This window comes from Trichechus manatus, unplaced genomic scaffold (assembly GCF_000243295.1).
Source record: "Trichechus manatus latirostris isolate Lorelei unplaced genomic scaffold, TriManLat1.0 scaffold00088, whole genome shotgun sequence".
Taxonomy (NCBI): domain Eukaryota; kingdom Metazoa; phylum Chordata; class Mammalia; order Sirenia; family Trichechidae; genus Trichechus; species Trichechus manatus.
Genome location: NW_004444024.1, coordinates 5,533,636 through 5,551,964, shown reverse-complemented (window position 1 = coordinate 5,551,964; position 18,329 = coordinate 5,533,636). Strand labels below are relative to the sequence as shown.

Sequence of the window (18,329 nt, the reverse complement as noted above, 5' to 3'; positions counted from 1 at the left end):
TGTTAACCATTGTCATAGGGCAACATGTGTACTAACTGTTAAATGAGAACCTATTTTGTTCTGTAAGCCTTCATCTAAAGTGTGAATAGCAGCACAACTGGAAGAGTGTAGTCGATGTCACTGAACTGTGCATGTAGAAATTTTTGAAATGGTGTATCTTTGGCTATGTATATTTTCACAAAAAAAAAGGGTCAAGAACGGAGAGGGTTGACATGTTGTGGGGTTGTTAACCAATGTCATAAATCAATATGTGTACTACTGTTTATGAGAAACTATTTGTTCCGTAAGCCTTCATGTGAAGTACAATTAAAAAAAATAATCATCCACACCCACTAACATAGAAGTAAAAGCAACACGTTATAGCAGGGAAAGAGCATTGAACTGAGAGCCAGGATCCTTGGTTTTAATCCACTCAGCCTGTTATGTCAGTGAGAAAAATCATTTAACTCCTTTTTAGGTATTGGTTTCTTTAACCATAAAATGAGAACACTATTAATAAAAACAATAACAAAAAAAGAAACACAAACTACAGTCACATTTATGAGCATTTACAGTATGCCAAGCAGTGTTACGTTTTACATGTCTTAATATAATTAATACACAATCCTGTGAAATAGCTACTATTATCATCCCCCACTTTTTAAGGTGAGGAAACTGAGACACAGAGAGGATTAGGTAGAAGAGCCATGCAGTCTGGCTCCACAGCTCATGTTCTTAACAACCATGCTATACTTGATCTCTAAGACCTTTTCCAGTTCTAAAATTCTGGGTCCATGTACATTTAAGGCAACTTAAGGACATTATTAAACCCTTCTGCTTCAGCTGCCACTTAGCAATTAACATTCTTGAAATATGCTAAAAGCCTTGTTCTGAATGACATCTAACTTCACCAGATGTGCAATCCCGACAGACCTCTGATGAAGGATTATAATGGAAAGAAATGGCTCATTTGTATCTGGTTATCTGTGTGAGATACTGCCAAGTGCCAAAGAGCCCAGAAGAGATTTATATGTCACTCAAAATTCTTCTAAAGCCAGGCCTAACAGTTCTTTTTCACAGAAGGGAATACTCAGTCACCAGTCTGGGTGAGTGTCTATTAAACTGTTCAGGAAAATAGATAATTTCACATGTCCAATGAGCAGGAGTAATTCCAGGCAGATGATCAGGTGTAGTTCTAGATCAGTGGTCAGCAAACTTTTCCTGAAAAGGGTTCGATAGTAAATATTTTAGGCTTTGTAGGCCACATATGATCTCTGTCGCATATTCTTCGTTTTTCTTTTAAATTCTTTAAAAATGTAAAAACCATTATTAGCTCACAGGCTGTACAAAAGCATATGTTGGACTGTAGTTTGATCACTCCTGTACTAAACCATTGGATGAGTCACCTTTTAAGACATGTTACTGTACATTTTGAGAGTTTTTAACTGTTGGCAACAGTCACGAGCTTGCCCTTAACTTTATTAAAACAAAAGCTGTACTGAAATAATCCAGTTGATAGAATAACTAATTATGAAGCAAACAGCACTGTTGTTGTTAGCTGCCATTGAGTCGATTCTGACTCATTGTGGCCTTATGTACAACAGAACAAAACACTGCCTGGTCCTGCGTCATCCTCACAATCACATGTTTGAGTCCACTGTTGCAGCTATTGTGCCAATCCATCTCATCAAGGGTCTCCCACACCCTCAGTGGCCCTCTACTTCACCAAACATGATTTCCTCCTCTAACGACTGATCCCTCCTGATGACATGTCCAAAGCAAGCAAGTCGGATAATGTTGTACTGTGATCCATAAGGTTTCCATTGGCTAATTTTCAGAAGTAAATCACCAGGTCTTTCTTCCTAGTCTGTTTTAGTCTGGAAGCTCCACTGCAACCTGTCCACTATGGGTGGCCCTTCTGGTATTCAGAATACCGCTGGCATAGCTCTCAGTATCATAGTAACAAGCAAGCCACCACAGCACAACAAACTGACAGACAAGTACATATACTTATTCATTTGTCTTTACTGAACTCCTAATACATACAGGGTGTTAGGCAATTACTATCAACCTCAAAAAGTACACAACCCAGTTAAGGTTCCAAGATAAATAAATAATGTAAAAATGTCATTAGAGAGGTTTAAAAAAAAACCCACAGGAGCTCTAATGTGGCAAAGATTCCATCTGGTGGATGGGGAACATCAAAGGTAGTATCTGGGGATGGACTAGCAGTAGTAAAAAGCTAAACAGCAGTAATGGATAGTCCCATGCAGCATGACAGTGGGAAAGCACAAGCTACATTCAGAGAAAATGAAATAGTGGTTTAAATTATTCAGCTTCAGTGATGTGGAAATTCCTGGGAGCCCTAGAAAGACAACTGGTGGGAGATACAGCTGAGTAAGTAGGTTGGGAGGGCCAGAGCAGAGAATACCTTGAACACCATGCTAAAAAGCAAAGACAACTTATGGGCGCTAAGGACTTATAAAAGGTTTTTGATAGTGTAGGGTCATGATCAGAGCTGCATTTTAGAAAGGTTACTCTGGCAATGGCACTTATGATGAATTGGAGAAGGCAGAACATCAGAATACCAGCTAGGAGGCTATTTAAAAATCCACACACACTAGAGAGGTAATAAAGGCTCAAACTGTATCAATAGCAATGGTAATAAAAAGAGAGACACAGAAGAAGTTAAGATAAAAGCAGAAACACAACCAAAAGTACTACACAACTGACTGAATTTGGGCTGATGGAAAGAAGGAAATCAGGTCAGGAGTTTGGACACATCCAGCAGACAATGAAAAGCTTCTCTATACAACCTTTAAGCAAAGGAACAAAATGAAAGTATGCTTTAGGAAGATTAATCAGGTAGTGGTAAGTAAGACAGAGTGGATACACAGACTAGAGTCTACAGGCCTGCCAGGAAACTACTGCAGTAATCCAGCCCTACCGGGATGCGAGTCTGAGCTTGGATTATGGCAATGAGGATGGAAAAGTAGCCATGGATACCAGAGTTATTTCAAAGAAAGACTCAAAAGAGTCAAGTAACTGACTGGATAGAGCAGATAAAGGAAAGAAATCAATCAAAACTGACTCCAAGATTGAAGCTTGGATAAATGCAAAATGCTTAATAAAGACAAGGAAAACAGGAAGGGGAAGTAAGCCTGGAGGGGCAAAAAAAAGGAAGAGTTTCATTTAATGTACAATAATTTGAAAATGACAGGTATTTAAGTAGAAATGGTCAGAAACCACAAAGACATAGAGCATAAGAATTTTAAGTAGCTTGAATCAGAATTTTAAGCAGCTACTTAGTGGGGATACAACCAAATAGTGTATCCCAACAGAACTTTTAATGATCTGCTACTACAAACATTTCATTCATTCATTCAACAAATACTTACTAAATTATGACTACATGCCAGGGACAGTGCTAGGCACTAGAGAAAAATCAGTGAGGACAGACACTGTCCCTGCCCTCACATAGTCTACCATCTAGTATAAAAGAGAGATGAGCAAACAAACAGAATATAGCAGGATACGGGTCAATGATGAAGGAAATGAAATGCAAGGTGCTATGGGAGCATGTAAGATGGTATCCAAACTGGACTTAGGGTGTATGTCACAGAAAATTTTCCTATGGAAATGAGATCTAAGCTAAAACTGAGAGAGAAAAAAAAAATTTAACACAGCTTTATAGGAAAGTGTTAAGCGTGGGATATTTAGAAATAAGGAACGAAATCACAGCAAGACCTTCTAAGCCATTAATTACTCTGAGGATAAATGAAAACTACTGAAATGATTTGAATAAGGAGGGACTTAATCAGCACTTTAAAAAAGATAAATCAGGCTACAATGTCAAGCACCAAGAAAGAAGTAGATATTTAGCAGCAACTATCAGTAGTGATTCAAAAAAAACGGAGGGCTCCAATATCACTTCCCTGTTCTGACTTGAGAAAGTGGAGGGAACTAAGGAAAACAACAGCAGGAGGCTTTTTGAGAGGGGAGCTCAGTCTGGGACATGTAGAGTTTGTGGGTCTCTGAAACATCCCAGTAATTTAACACAAGTCTAGATGTACGGAAATCTAGACTGGAGAGGTAGATTTGGAGGGATCTGAATCACCCAGATACAATGTGTTAATAATAAGAAAAAAAATGCCCAAGTGGAAAGCTGAGGACAATAGCTTAAAGGCTCCACTGAGCGCTTTCCCCAGCACCCTTGCAGTGTTCTATATGTTATTTTTAAAACTGTAAGTGAGCTTTACATATAGTCCCTCTTCTACTTGTCTAAATAGAATAAGAAATCATGCTGGGCAGAGACAGATCAATGACTCATTCTACTACTTGAGCACATTTTCAGATGCAATGAGCATTACTTTTTAAAATTACAATATTTATTTGTATGACTACTCCTCAAATAGTTACTTGATGAATCAACAGCCTGTGTTTCTACATGTATATGTTTATTTGGACATTAATACACTTCTACGTGTTAGGCAAGTTTAAACTGAGGAAAAAAATCAAGTCTCTGTTAAGCATCTCCAAGCCTTGGACACCCTCTGCCTCTGAGTTCTGATGAAGCCCAGATGCTGAGCTGTTAAGGAGGGAAGGTGAGACCTCCTCTTAGACCCTGAACCTGAGCTGAATGTGTCTATTACACCAGATTTGGCCCAAGGTTTGAGACAATAGAGGATGTTTTTCCTCTCAAAAGAGTGAGAAGCAGTGAGAAATAGGAATAGTGTCATTAAGCAATTGCATACAGATCAAGTCAACAGGGGTGAAGAGATTCTTGATCGTGCTTCAGTGTTTTAAACTACACTCAGAAAATAATCACAGTCACAAGCTACAAGTACAAAGTGGACTAATATGTCTCCGATTCTACTCCTGACATTGAGGACTCAAATTGACCCTGTTAGAGTAGTAATCCCTTAAGCTAGGCATATTTTAGCACAGAGTGAGACTGGAACAAAGTGATCCTAAATAGACGTCAACCATTCACTCATGGAAAAATATTTACAAAGCTATGCTAAATCCTGGGACTATAAAAGTAAATGAGACACAATCTCAGTCCTAAAGGGATTTACGCCCTAATAGGAGGAAAAGATATGACAAGAGTGGGAGTTATCATGAGAGAAGGAAGAGAAGGCAACAATGATATCATGTTAACTAGCATTAGTGAAGAGATTTTTAAAAAAAAAAAAAAGGACTCACAGCATTGCAGAACAGTTTAAAATGAAACTGACTTATTTGTGCGAAGGAGGGGGTTAAGAATGCCCTCGTTACAAATCTAAAAGAACAGAGTAAAAAGTTTTCAAAATTATAAACAAAACAAAACTTTAAACTCTCTGAATCCCTTGGTGAAAGACAAGTCTAGAGCTCTGTTTCTGTTTCTTTTCAAGAATCTAAAACATCTATATGAATAACCATGCTTGGCTTTGAATTTTCCAGTATTAAAATCGTGAAAAGCTAAAAAATTGTGCCAAGAAGACAAGATCCTCCAAATTCATAACAGGAAATGTGGCATTTTCCCAGATTATTCTCTGGCTTCAGTGAAGAGAGAGAATGGGACCACACTGCAGCAGCAGGATTTATAAATATGAATTACAGGATAAGATGATTTTCCAAACATCTGTCAGAAGTTAACTTGATCCAAGAGAAAAGGAAAAGAAAAAAAAAAAAGACTCAGAGCGAAGCCAAGTATAAGCCAAGTATAGAGTGACTAATGTGTGGAACTTCAGTGGGCTTTGGTGGGTTGATGGCCTCATGGGCAGTGCATGCCCACTCTATAATAATAAATACCAACAGTCTGTAGAATAAAGCACTTAATACCTTTCAAAGCACCTTCATGTATATTTCCCCCTATGATCCTCCCAATGTATACCTACCGGGTATCTCTGATTAAATGTACAGATAAACACAAAGTACAGATGCCTGTACTTTAACATGCTACATGAAGTGGGAAGAAATGTAGCGATGTCATGCAGCATAGTGGTTAAGAGAACAAGCTCTGGAATAAGTCAGACACGGGTTTGAATCACGGCTCTACCACTGCTTGGCTATGTGATCTAGGGTCAGTAGTTTAATGTTTTCTTCTAGGGTATTTCACCTATACATGATGATAATAGCTACCTCATGAGGTTGCTACACAGATTAAATCAAAAAACAAGTATCTGGTACAGTGTCTGATATATCTAAGGCACTTAGTAAATGAAAACTAACAACAGTAGTTTTCAAAAGCTTTGTAACCACCTAGTATGCTGTTACTAGGACATCACACTAACTCAAATAGTTCAGAAACAAACTTTTACCCTGGATTTAAGCTGGGCTCAGATACCTAGATGTTTTATAATAAAGCAAGCAGCTATTATGAACAGTTCCTGAGGATTTGTCTAGTCTTTGTTTCTTCTACTTTGTAATGAAAGGGGGCAGGGCTGAACAGAATATGTGTATCCTATTTTTATGATTTGTCAACTTTTCCTCAATGATGTACTAAGAGACAAGGACAGAAATTATACCATATACCTCTCTCTGCTGTTAAAACACAGGCTACTTGGGACACTTAATCTATACTTCTTCTGAATGTTCTGCCTGTATACTATGTGGGACAAGCCCTGGAAACAAGTTAGTATCCATTAATATGACTAGCAAGAGGAAAGAGCCATCTTTTTAGTTTCTCACTTCTATAAAGTTAACTAAATGGAAATCTCTTAACTTTTCTCAGTTTCTGCATCTTCATCGTAAAAATGAAAATACTAATACTTGCTGAACTCAGCTGCTCTAAGTTAAAGAAGATATCCCTAACAACATTTAATCACAATTAAAGAAAGTAAATGATGGAAGAAACCTGCAAAAGAAATCAGATGATGAAAATCATCTAGCCATCACCTTTTCACAGGTGAAATGGTATAATGAAGGAAGTACACATCTAGAAAGACAAGATCTGTGTTCTGATCTTGGTTCTGCCACAAACTCACTCGGATATCTTGGCCATTCATTTATTCCACAAGTACTTACTTTATACCTATTAGACGCCTGGTACTGATCACGGTATTAAAGATACAAAATTAAGATATAGTTTTTGCCCTCTAGGAAGGGATACAGATACGTCATCCCAAAAATTATAATAAATAAATAATAAATTGACACAACTGCTTCAGGAACAATTCATTGTAGAGAAACGATAAAGTTACAAAGTTGAAGGAAGTCACTTTACCTCTCTGTGACTCAATTTCCCTATAAAGCAAATAATGGTAATAATAATTGCCATATCTTTTTCACCCTACCTCTGAAACTTGCTCTTGAGTGCAGAGCAGCTAAAGTGAACAGAAGAAATGATGAAGTAAAATAGCTGAAGAGATGATTTCAAAGGACAGCTCAAGAAGATAAGGTAAAGTATTAAAATAAAAGGGAAGAACACTGGCCTTTCTCAAGCTGAAAGAACTGAAGAGAAAATTCAAGCCTCGAGCTGCAATACTGATGAATTCTATAAGGAAAAAATTCATTGATGCAGAAAAGTATCAAAAGACAATGGAAGGAATACATAAGAGTCACTGTATAAAAAAAAACTGGCCAACGTTCAACCGTTTCAGGAAATAGCATATGATTAACAATCACTGGTACGGGTACAAGCTGAGCTGAAGGCATTGGTGAAAAACAAGTCTCCAGGAACTGATGGAATTATAAAGAAAGATACTTCAACAAATGGATGCAACACTGGAAGTGCTTACTCATCTATGTCAAGAAGTCTGGAAGATAGCTACTTGGCCAACCGACTAGAAGAGATCTACATTTATGCCCTTTCCAAAGAAAGGCAATCAAACGCAATATGAAAATTATTGAAGACTATCAAATATCACATGCTAGCAAAATTCTGCTAAAGATAATTCAAAAACAGCTGCAGCCACACATCAGTGGAGAACTGCCAAAGTTCAAGCCAGATTCAGAAGAAGACATGGAACAAGGGATATCATAGCTGATGTCAAATGGATCTTGGCTGAAAGCAGAGAATACCAGAAAGATGTTTACCTGTGTTTTATCAACTACACAAAGGCATTCAACCATATCCACATATAACAGTTTATGGATAACATTACGAAGAATGAGAACTCCAGAACACTTAATTGTGCTCCTACAGAACCTGTACACAGGTCAAGAGGCAGTCATTCCAACAGAACAAAGGGATATTGCGTGGTTTAAAATCGGAAAAGGTGTGCAGCAGGGCTGTATCCTTTCCCTTACTTATTCAGTCTGTATGCTGAGCAAACAATCCAAGAAGCTGGACTATATGAAGAAGAACATGGATTGGAGGACGACTCATTAACAACTTACATATACAGATGATACAGCCTTGCTCGCCAAAAATGAAGATGACTTGAAGCACCCACTAATGCAGGTAAAAGACTACAGCCCTCAGTGTGAATTACACTTGAATGTGAAGAAAACGAAAATCCTCACAACTGGGTCCATAAACAATATCATCATAAACAGTGAAGAAACTGGAGCTGTCAAGGATTTCATTTTATTTGGATCCACAATCAATGTCCACAGGAGCAGCAGTCAAGAAATCAAACAACATACTGCATTGGGCAAATCTGCTGCAAAAGACCTCTTTAAAATCTTAAAAAGTGAAGATGTCACTTTGATGACTGAGGTGCACCTGACCCAAGCTATGGTATTTTCAATGGCCTCATAAGCATGCAAAAGCTAGACAATGAAACAGAAAGACCAAAGAAGAACTGATGCATTCAAACTGTGGTGTTGGCAAAGAATATCAATATACCATGAATGCCAAAGAACAAACAAATCTGTCTTAGAGGAAGTATAGCTACAATGCTCCTTAGAAGTGAGGATGGCGAGTCTTCGTCTCACTTACTTTGGACACGTCATCAGGAGGGACCAATCCCTGGAGAAGAACAACAAGTTTGGTAAAGTAGAGCATCAGTGAAAAAGAGGGAGACCTTCAGTGAAATGAACTGACACAGTTACTGCAACAACGGACTCAAACATAGCAACGATTGTGAGGATGGCACAGAATCGGGCAACATTTTGTTCTGTCATAATATATAAGATCGCTATGAGTCAGAGTCAACTTGACAGCACCTAACAACAAGAACAACCTTTTTTACAGGGCCATTGTAAGGATGGGGTGAAATCATTTACATTCAAATCCTTAAGGATAAAAGACGTACAAAAGTAAGTAAGTAGTGATATTGCTATTATTATAGCTATGTCTAAGTTATCACCTACAGCATGGAATTAACTTGCTGTGTCAAGTTCAAGAGGTTGTGAGGCTCTCTGGGCCTCAGTTTCTTCATTTATGAAATAAAGGTGTTGGGCTAGATAACTCTAATACTCCCTTCAGTGCTAACCACATAATTAAGATTTCCTTACTTTGGAGATGAGGAGCCTAAAACTAAGGGAGGTGAAGTGTTCTGCTCAAGGAACAGTGTCAGAATAAACATGAGATTAGAATCCTGGTTTTCTAATTTTCAAAAATATCAAACCATGAAAAATACAAAATAAGGAGTTTTCATTTGTATAGGCTCTCAAAATAGACCCTGAAATTCGCTGCTGTTCTTAAATCTTCAATCTCACTTTGACTATGTACTTGAGATGATCAAGTTATGTGGCTACTTTTGTGAAATTAGTCACCAAATTGCTATTTGAATCTCCTGAGAGTTTTACACCAAAAGATTTGATCCTTATTACCTGGCTTCTACCCCGTTCCAATTTTTTTCTATTAAAATGAGAAAACATTGCCATCTACTGGACTCTAAAGACACTGCTGCTATAGTTTTTATTCCAAGTAAAGAATTTGTCTTGGAAGAAATACAGCCAGGGTGCTCCTTAGAAGCAAGGATGACGAGACTTCGTCTCACTTACCTTAAACATCTTACCAGAAGGGACCAGTCCCTGGAGAAGGACATCATGCTTGGCAAAGAAGAAGGTTAGTGAAAAACGAGATGGACTGACACAGTGGCTGCAATGATGGGCTCAAACACAGTAACTACTGAGAGGATGGTGCAGGACTGGGCAGTGTTTCATTCTGTTGTACACAGGGTCACTATGAGTTGGAACCGACTCAGTAGCAACTAACAACAACTAACAATAAATTGACAAAGCTCATTAACTGAAGGACTTTAAAATAAAGTGCAACACTTATTACAATCACATATGCAATAAACATTTTTTTGACCACCTACTGACTACCCTGGTGGTGCAGTAGTTAAGAGTTACAGCTGCTAACCAAAAAGTTGGCAGTTCGAATCTACCAGCTGCTCCTTGGAAACCCTATGGGGCAGTTCTACTCCGTCCTTTAGGGTTGCTATGAGTTGGAATTGACTCGATGGCAATGGGTTGGGTTGGGTTTGGTTATTGACCACCTAGTTTTATATTTCAGCTCTGCTACTTGATAACTGTATAATATTTTGGGAAAATTACTTGACTTCTCTGTGCCAGTTTCCTTATCTACAAAAGTACAAACTGTGAGGTTTAAGTGAGGTAAAATATGTAAAGCATTTAGGGTAGAGCACGGCACATAAGTGTTCGATGAATATTAGCTATTATTATTATTGGTAGGAGAAAACACTTACTCTGCCCTACCATGTTTCCAAAGAGGAGAAAAATTTCTACTCCATTTCCCAGGAGAAACAGTCACGAAGAGAACACTTTCACTTTCTCTGTATCCTTTACTCACTCCTCCTCAGGGGTGGCAGATGACTTACCTGATTATTGAATTTGGGAAATAAAACTGAGTGTAACTGCCTCAGGGGAGAACCTGTCTAAAGCACAAATACAGACTCTGCTGTCAGCTTGGAGGATCTGGATTTGTCCCTGTAAGGGGAAGACCCCAGTTTTGTTATTTTTCAGGGGAGGGTTCAATTCAGGAAGAAGTACACGCAAGCTCTTTTAGTTGTAGAATTTAAGCGACATTCGCCAATTTTATCAGTAATAAGGCCAACATTTTGATCTCCATTTGTCTATCACCTATCTTATTTCTAAACTGAGAAAAGAAGAAACAGGCATTAGTTACTGGCCTCCCCAAAACTTTAACAACTAATAATATATGGCTATACAGTTAAGGTCCCTTGGTGGTGCACACAGTTTGTGCTCAGCTATACATCGAAAGGTTAGTAGTTCAAATCCACCCAGCAGCGCTGCGGAAGAAAGTCCTGGCAATCTACTTCTGTAAAGATTGTTTTTGCTGTTGTTTTGTGCTGTCAAGTCAATTCCAACTCATAGCAACCCCATAGGACAGAGCAGAATTGCCCCATATGGTTTCCTAAGTTGTAATGATTAAAATCAAGAAAGGTGTACAACAGGATTGTATCTTTTCACCATACTTATTCAATCTGTACGCTTAGCAAATAATCAGAGAAGCTGGACTATATGAAGAAGAACACAGCATCAGGATGGGAATACTCATTAACAACCTGCGATATGCAGATGACACAACCTTGCTCGCTGAAATTGAAGAGGACTTGAAGCACTTACTGATGAAGATCAAAGACTACAGCTTTCAGTATGGATTACATCTCAACATAAAGAAAACTAAAATCCTCACAACTTGACCAATAAGCAACATCATGAAAATGAAGAAAAGGCTGAAGTTGTCAAGCATTTCACTTTACTTGGATCCGCAATCAACACCCATGGAAGCAGCAGTCAAGAAATCAACCAACATATTGCACCGGGCAGATCTGCTGCAAAAGACCTCTTTAAAGTGTTAAAAAGCAATTATGTCACTTTGAGGACTAAGGTGTACCTGACCCAAGCCATAGTATCTTCTATTGCCTCATATGCATGTGAAAGCTGGACAATGAATAAGGAAGACCAAAGAAGAACTGATGCCTCTGAATTATGGTGTTGGCAAAGAATATTGAATATACCATGGACTACCAGAAGAACGAACAAATCTGTCTTGGAAGAAGTATAGCCAGAATGCTTCCCAGAAGCAAAGATGGTGAGATTTTGACTCATGCACTTTGGGCATGTTATCAGGAGGGACCAGTCCCTGGAGAAGGACATCATGCTTGGTAAAGTAGAGGGTCAGCGAAAAAGAGGAAGACCCTCAATGAGATGGATTGACACAGTGGCTGCAACAATGGAATCAAACATAGCAACAATTGTGAGGATGGCACAGGACCCGGTAGAGTTTTGTTCTGCTGTACATAAGTTCACTATGAGTTGGAATCGACTTGATGACACCTAACAACAACAGCAGCAAAGATTACAGCCACTGAAAACCCTATGGAGCGCAGTTCTACTCTGAAACATATGGGGTTGCCATGAGTCAGAATCAACTTGACAGCTATGGGTTTGGTTGTTTTGGTTCTTAGGAGGATTAAGTATGATAATAGATATAAAATTCTCAGAACAGTGCTTGATACACAGCAATGCTCAACAGCTATTAACTCTTAATACTATTATTATTACTATGTGCTATGAATTACGTTAGACAGTAGCTAATTACCAGTTGCAGGAGGAACTTAATCCCTCATCAGTGACAGGATGGCTAACCCTATAAATTGGACATTACAAACAACAGTAGCCTCACAGTTCTCATTAAATCACAAACAATTTTTCTAAGCAAGTTTCATGTCCCAGGAACTGTGGTAGGCACTGGTGATTCAAAATTGCAATGGAAATTTGTCCTTAAGAAGTTTACAGACTAGAAGGGAAGAAAGACAAGCCTAATTACAAAGTGGTATATCTTATTTCAAAGGCATCCACAGGGTATTGATAATACTGTAGGCTCTCAGAAGATGAGGCTTTTAAAAAGAAAGAAAAAAAAGCCTGTCAGAGCTTGAACTGAGTTTTGAGTAAGTTAGCTAGAATAGCTTCCATTTTGCCAAATCCCATAGGCAATTTTCAGCCCTCATCTTAGGAGTCCCTAAGGTGGCGCAAACTGTTAAGTACTTGACTGCTAACCTAAAGGTTGGACATGTAAGTCTACTCAGAGGTGCCTCAGAATAAAGGCCTGGAGATCTACTTCTCAAAAATCACCACTGAAAACTTATGGAACACAATTCTACTCTGACACATGGGGTTGCCATGAGTCGGAGTCGACTCCATGGCAACTGGTAAAATAGCTATAAAAATAGAGAAAATTTAAAATGATACCACTTCACAAAATCATCAAAACCTACTGACATAATATCGGCAGAATCCAGTCCTCATCTTATTTGACCACTCCCTCCCCTTTAAAAAAAAAAAAAAACTCGTTCTTTGGCTTCTTAGAGTCTGTAAGAGATAAAACTTTGTTTTCCTTACATATCTCTCACCACTCCTTCTCAGTCATCTTTCCCAGTGCATCCTCTTCTAACTGGCCTTTAAAAGTTATAGGTCCTCAAGGCTTGGTTATTAAGCCTCCTTTTTTCTCACTTTACACCCTTATCTTATCTACACTCATGAATTTAATGACTATTTGCTATTGCCTCCCATATTTACATCTCTAGCCCCGTTCTCTCCTCTGAACTACAGACTCATATATCCAACTGCCTATTAAGATCTACACATGTAGGTCTCAAAGACATTCAAATTCAGCACGACCAAATTGTAACTCATGATCTGCTTCCACCAAACCTGGTCTTCCTCCAGTGTTGCTTAGCTCTTTCAGTGCCTGGCACCTTTACCCATCCACTTACTTCATCTAAGCCAGAAACCCAGAAGTCATCCTTAATGCCTCCTTTTTCCTTATACCCCAAATTCAAATCATCACCAAGTCCTAACGATTTTACCTCTTAAAACTTCTTACTACCACTTCCCTGGTCCAAAATATCAGTATCTCTTATCTGCTGTACTGCAAGATCCTTCTCACTAGTCTTCCTACATATATTCTTACCTCTTTTACAATCAGTCCTTACTGCAGCCAGAGTGAAATTATTACATCACAAATCTAATTATATCACTGCATGCTAAAAACCTTCAACACCAGTCCAGTATTCTTAGCATAAAATCCTTAACAAAGTTCTATATGATGTGTCTCTGCCTATCTCTCTAGCCTCATCTAATATCATTCTCCCCCATCACTATGACCCTCTTTCAGTTCCTGAAACTCAACAGGCCTGCTTATACTTCATGGTCTTCCAACATGTGGCCTTCTACCTGGAATGCTCTCTCTACTCAGCCCCACCCACTTCACACAGTTCACTTGTACTCATCCTCTGGATGTCACATTATAAGTCAAATCCTCTAGAAGGCTTTTCTTGAGCCTCTGTAGTAGCTAAGGCCCTTATTACATGATTGATTTTATAGTATTTACCACTATTCATTTTATAAGTACTAAGTACTGTTAGATTACTTAATCAGTGTTTGTCTCTTCCATATGCTCCATGAGGGCAAGAAAGCATCCATTTGCTTACTGCATCCTCAGCCCCATAGAGTACAGTGGGTGGCATATAGCAGGTGCTCAACAAATAGCTGTTGAGTGAATGAGGTATTCTAAGCAATAATATTGGAGACAACTAGGAAGTAACGTGATCACTAAGAGTAAATAATGTATATATAGGCTTCAGAATTTTTTACATAAATCATCATGAAAGAGTAGAAAGTGCATAGGTTTTAGAAGTAGGCAGACCTGAAATCTCAGCTCAGCTACTTTCTAGACGTATGATTCTGTGAAGCTTATCCTTCTCCATCTGTTCTCTTATGCATAAAATGGAGAGGACAAAACTCACCTCACTGGTTTGTTGCCAGCTAGTATTAAACGTGATAAAGAACATGATCACCTGGTATAGCACCATACATAGTAGGTACTTGGTAAATATGGATTCTCTTCCCTCTCCTTTCTCTAATCACCTTTAGACATAGAGACACTGCTGATAATAATGCACCTTGCTAGACTCATGGTTTCTCAAATTTACTGAAAGCTGCAGAAGATATCTTAAACATTTAATAAAACTGCATTGCATTTATCAAAATTCACCATTTTTTCTTAACCTCCAAAGAATTACACAGAATAAAAGAGAAAAGATAGTTCAGATTTTCCTTTAGGAAAGTTAATCTATTTTAGAAAAGATGAATTTGGGTGGTTATGTGCCTTACAAAACAAATTTTCACTTTAAAAAGCATTCACCATAAGCTGCACTAAACAACAAACTTACAATGGTACTTAAAACATGATCCTAATTACACAGAGCTTTTCAGGATTATATCTACCTTGTACATCAAGGCACACTTGCACTAAATAAAACTCACAGCATTATGAAAATCCTCTTACCTTATGTTCAAATGGAGCACCATAGTAGCCATCATTCAGCCCAAAAATTATTTCATTTTGGTTGCGGGCATGAATCTAAAAGAGGGGAAAAGCACACTATTAGTTCTTCTCATTCCAATCAAGTTTTAATATGATCAGAACATGACAAAACAGGATCGACTTCAATGCTGAGAAACAGGCTGACTACATCTAAACAACGGAAAACAAGTCACTTAGGGTAAGATCAGCTGATCAATCGAGTTTCCTCCTTTAGTCAAAGTTCTCACAAAACTATCAAATAAGCTCACAAGCACTATTATTTATACACGTTTTCCACAAACACTTCTTGAGCTTTTTATGGAAAGAAAGGCTGTTCCTCAGCTGAAACTGGCTTTTTGGTGAATTCCTGAAGTAGAGGAGATTCAGAGGCATAAAGTACATTCCCTGATCTCAGAAAGACCAAAATCCAGTCTGTAAAAGTGCTTTAAAAAGTATGAAGCCCTAGAAAAAATAAATAAAAATAATAAAATAATCATAATAAATAAAATAAAAGTATTTGTTTTCATTTTCAAACAGATAGTTTAAAGATAATAATATTCAATTCTTAAAGTCTCAAACGTGGGCTTAATTATTGTCTGCATACCTCTCTCTTTCAGATGCAACTGATCTAAGCTTCAGTCAGTGCTATCTCAAATTAAACTTCACCTAAAAAGTGACGAAGGTTCAAGGAGGAGGAAGATGTCTTCTTTCTAGCCGGAGTCAGCAGCAGTAAATTCCTATTCACTCCACAGCAAAGATCCAAAAAACTAAGCCAAACAGAGAAAACGTCAATCCTGAAACCCTAAGCATCAAATGAAGAGATAAAGAACTCAGCCCAGCACCGAATGGAATAAGAAACTGACAGAGAACAGAGAGTGAGGAGAGATACATGCAGAGGGCCCCTATCAGCTAATGCAGCATGGATCCGCCATCTTGGACTCCTACTAGAGATCAGTGAACAGGGGGTATGGGAAAGCAGCTTCGCAGAGCTTCCAGCAGTAGACAGAACAATCAGTAACCAGAAATATACTCTTTCCCACCTGCCACCCTTATTCACACCCACTTGGCCTCCTCTGCTTCCTGCAGGCACAGTCTCTTAGCCACGGAACACTGGCTTCACCCCAGCGCTGCTTAGATTCCATTCGCCCGCACTGGCCAGCTCCCTGAGTGCCATTTGTTGCTGCTGGTGTTGCTTTTATCCGCTTCGATTTTGTCCATACCTCTCACCACCTCCCTCTCCTTTCTCTCAAATACCTGGCTCCGTGCGCCATCTTTGCTTCTTCTCGAGAGGCTGTGAAGCGCCACTTGAGTGTGGGGCTGCTTCCCAGCCCATGCTGCCAGGCTGGTGGGATCCCGGAGTTTTTGTTTGTTTTGAATTGTTTCTTTGTTTTCTTTTTCTCTTCTCAAATTGGGAGCCCATTTGAGCAGGGCAGTACTGTACACAGCTTGGGACCTACCCCTGCCCCCTTTGGGAAGATACGCAGAGGGATTCCTAAGGGTATTTCTTTTTTCTTGGGTTTTTTTTTTCTTTTTTGGGGGGAGTTTTCTTGTTTATTTCTTCTTTGCTTATTTGTTTTCTTTTCTCTCTTTTACCCTTTCTGTCTTTCTTCATTACTCAGTTTCTCATCTCTCTGAACTTACCTTCTCTTCCTGTCTCCTGAATACCTTGTACCAAGTGACACCTCTACCCTTTTGCCAGGCTGTACTTCAGGACTGTGAGCATCTTCCCCAGACCTTGCAGCCACACCGGTGGGATTACTGGGGGCTTTTCTTTTCTTTTTTCTTTCTACATTTTTATTTATTCATTTTTTTTCTTTTCTTTTTTTCTTCTTCTCCCTTTTGTTTTTCTCCATTTCTCAGTTTCTCATCTTTCCACTACAATGGCAAGCTCCCTTAGCACTCTTTTTTGTTTGATTGTATGTGTTTGGCTCTTGTTCCTCTCTCATCTCTCTTCTCTCTCCGATATCCATCTTACATCCACACATCACAATCTACCCCCTCCATCCTGCCTACCTCCACCATGCACTGAACATCTCACCCTACCAGAATCTGCCCTGCACTGATCACCAGCGCCCCCTGTTGGCCCTAGTACATGCCACAAACAACCCATCCCAGCAACTCCTCTTCAGCTAGACCTGCCCTGCTGTACCATATCTCAGCAACTGACCCTGTCAACTGGAGAAGGAGGTGAAAAGTATTGTGCTCACAGACGAGCAAACAACAAACAACACACAGCCTGCCTGCTCAAAAATAACCAAATAAAACAAAAAAGCAGGACAAAACAAACAAATCTACAATCAATAAACGAGGAAAATAACTACCAAATGCAACGAAGACAGCACACAATATCAAAACATTTACAAAAACAGGACAGGATGGTTCCAGCAAGTATCCAAAATAAAACACCAGATAACTTTCTAGAAGAAAAGGTACTAGAACTACCTGATAAGGAATTCAAATCTCTAATATTCAGAGCTATCCAAGGGTTGAAGCAAAGACCAGACAAAAATGAGGAAAAAACAGCCAAATTCATGGAAAATACAGACAAAAAAAAAGGAAGAATTCAGGAAAATAATGCAGGAACAAAATTATAAACTAAATTCACAATCATAAATCATACAAAAACAACAATTAGAAATCCAAAAGATAAACAACCAGATTTCAGAAATGGACAGTGTCACAGAAGGGCTGAGGAGCAGAACTGAAATGGTGGAAGACAGGATCAGCGAACTTGAAGACAAACACTTCGATACAACTCTGAGGAAAAATCAAAAAGAAGAATGAAGAAAATGAAAAGGCCCTGAGAATTACGTGGGATACAATCAAAAGCAAAAATGTGCAAGTGATCGGTGTTCCAGAACAGGGGTAGAAAACAGAAAACACAAAGAGGATCACTGAAGAAATGCTGACAGAAAACTTCCCCAAAATCATGAAAGATGAAAAGCTGGACATCCAAGAAGCTCAACAAACCCCATATAGGATAGACCTCAAAAGAAAATCACCAAGGCATATCAAAATCACACTCAAAAAAACCAAAGACAAACAAAGAATCCTGAGAGCAGCTCATGAAAAACAAGAAGTCACATACAGAGGAGAAACAATAAGACTAAGCTCAGAT

At 38.7% G+C, this 18,329-nt stretch overlaps 1 protein-coding gene across 1 annotated transcript in view; it reads right to left on the bottom strand.

The window, feature by feature from the left end:
* The window catches only part of UVRAG (UV radiation resistance associated), a 363,460-nt gene that overhangs the window by 282,976 nt on the left and 62,155 nt on the right, over nt 1-18,329 (bottom strand). The window contains exon 5 of the mRNA XM_004381978.3: nt 15,194-15,268. Coding sequence (XP_004382035.1) covers nt 15,194-15,268 — 75 coding nt within the window. The remainder of the gene's footprint in view (nt 1-15,193; nt 15,269-18,329) is intronic.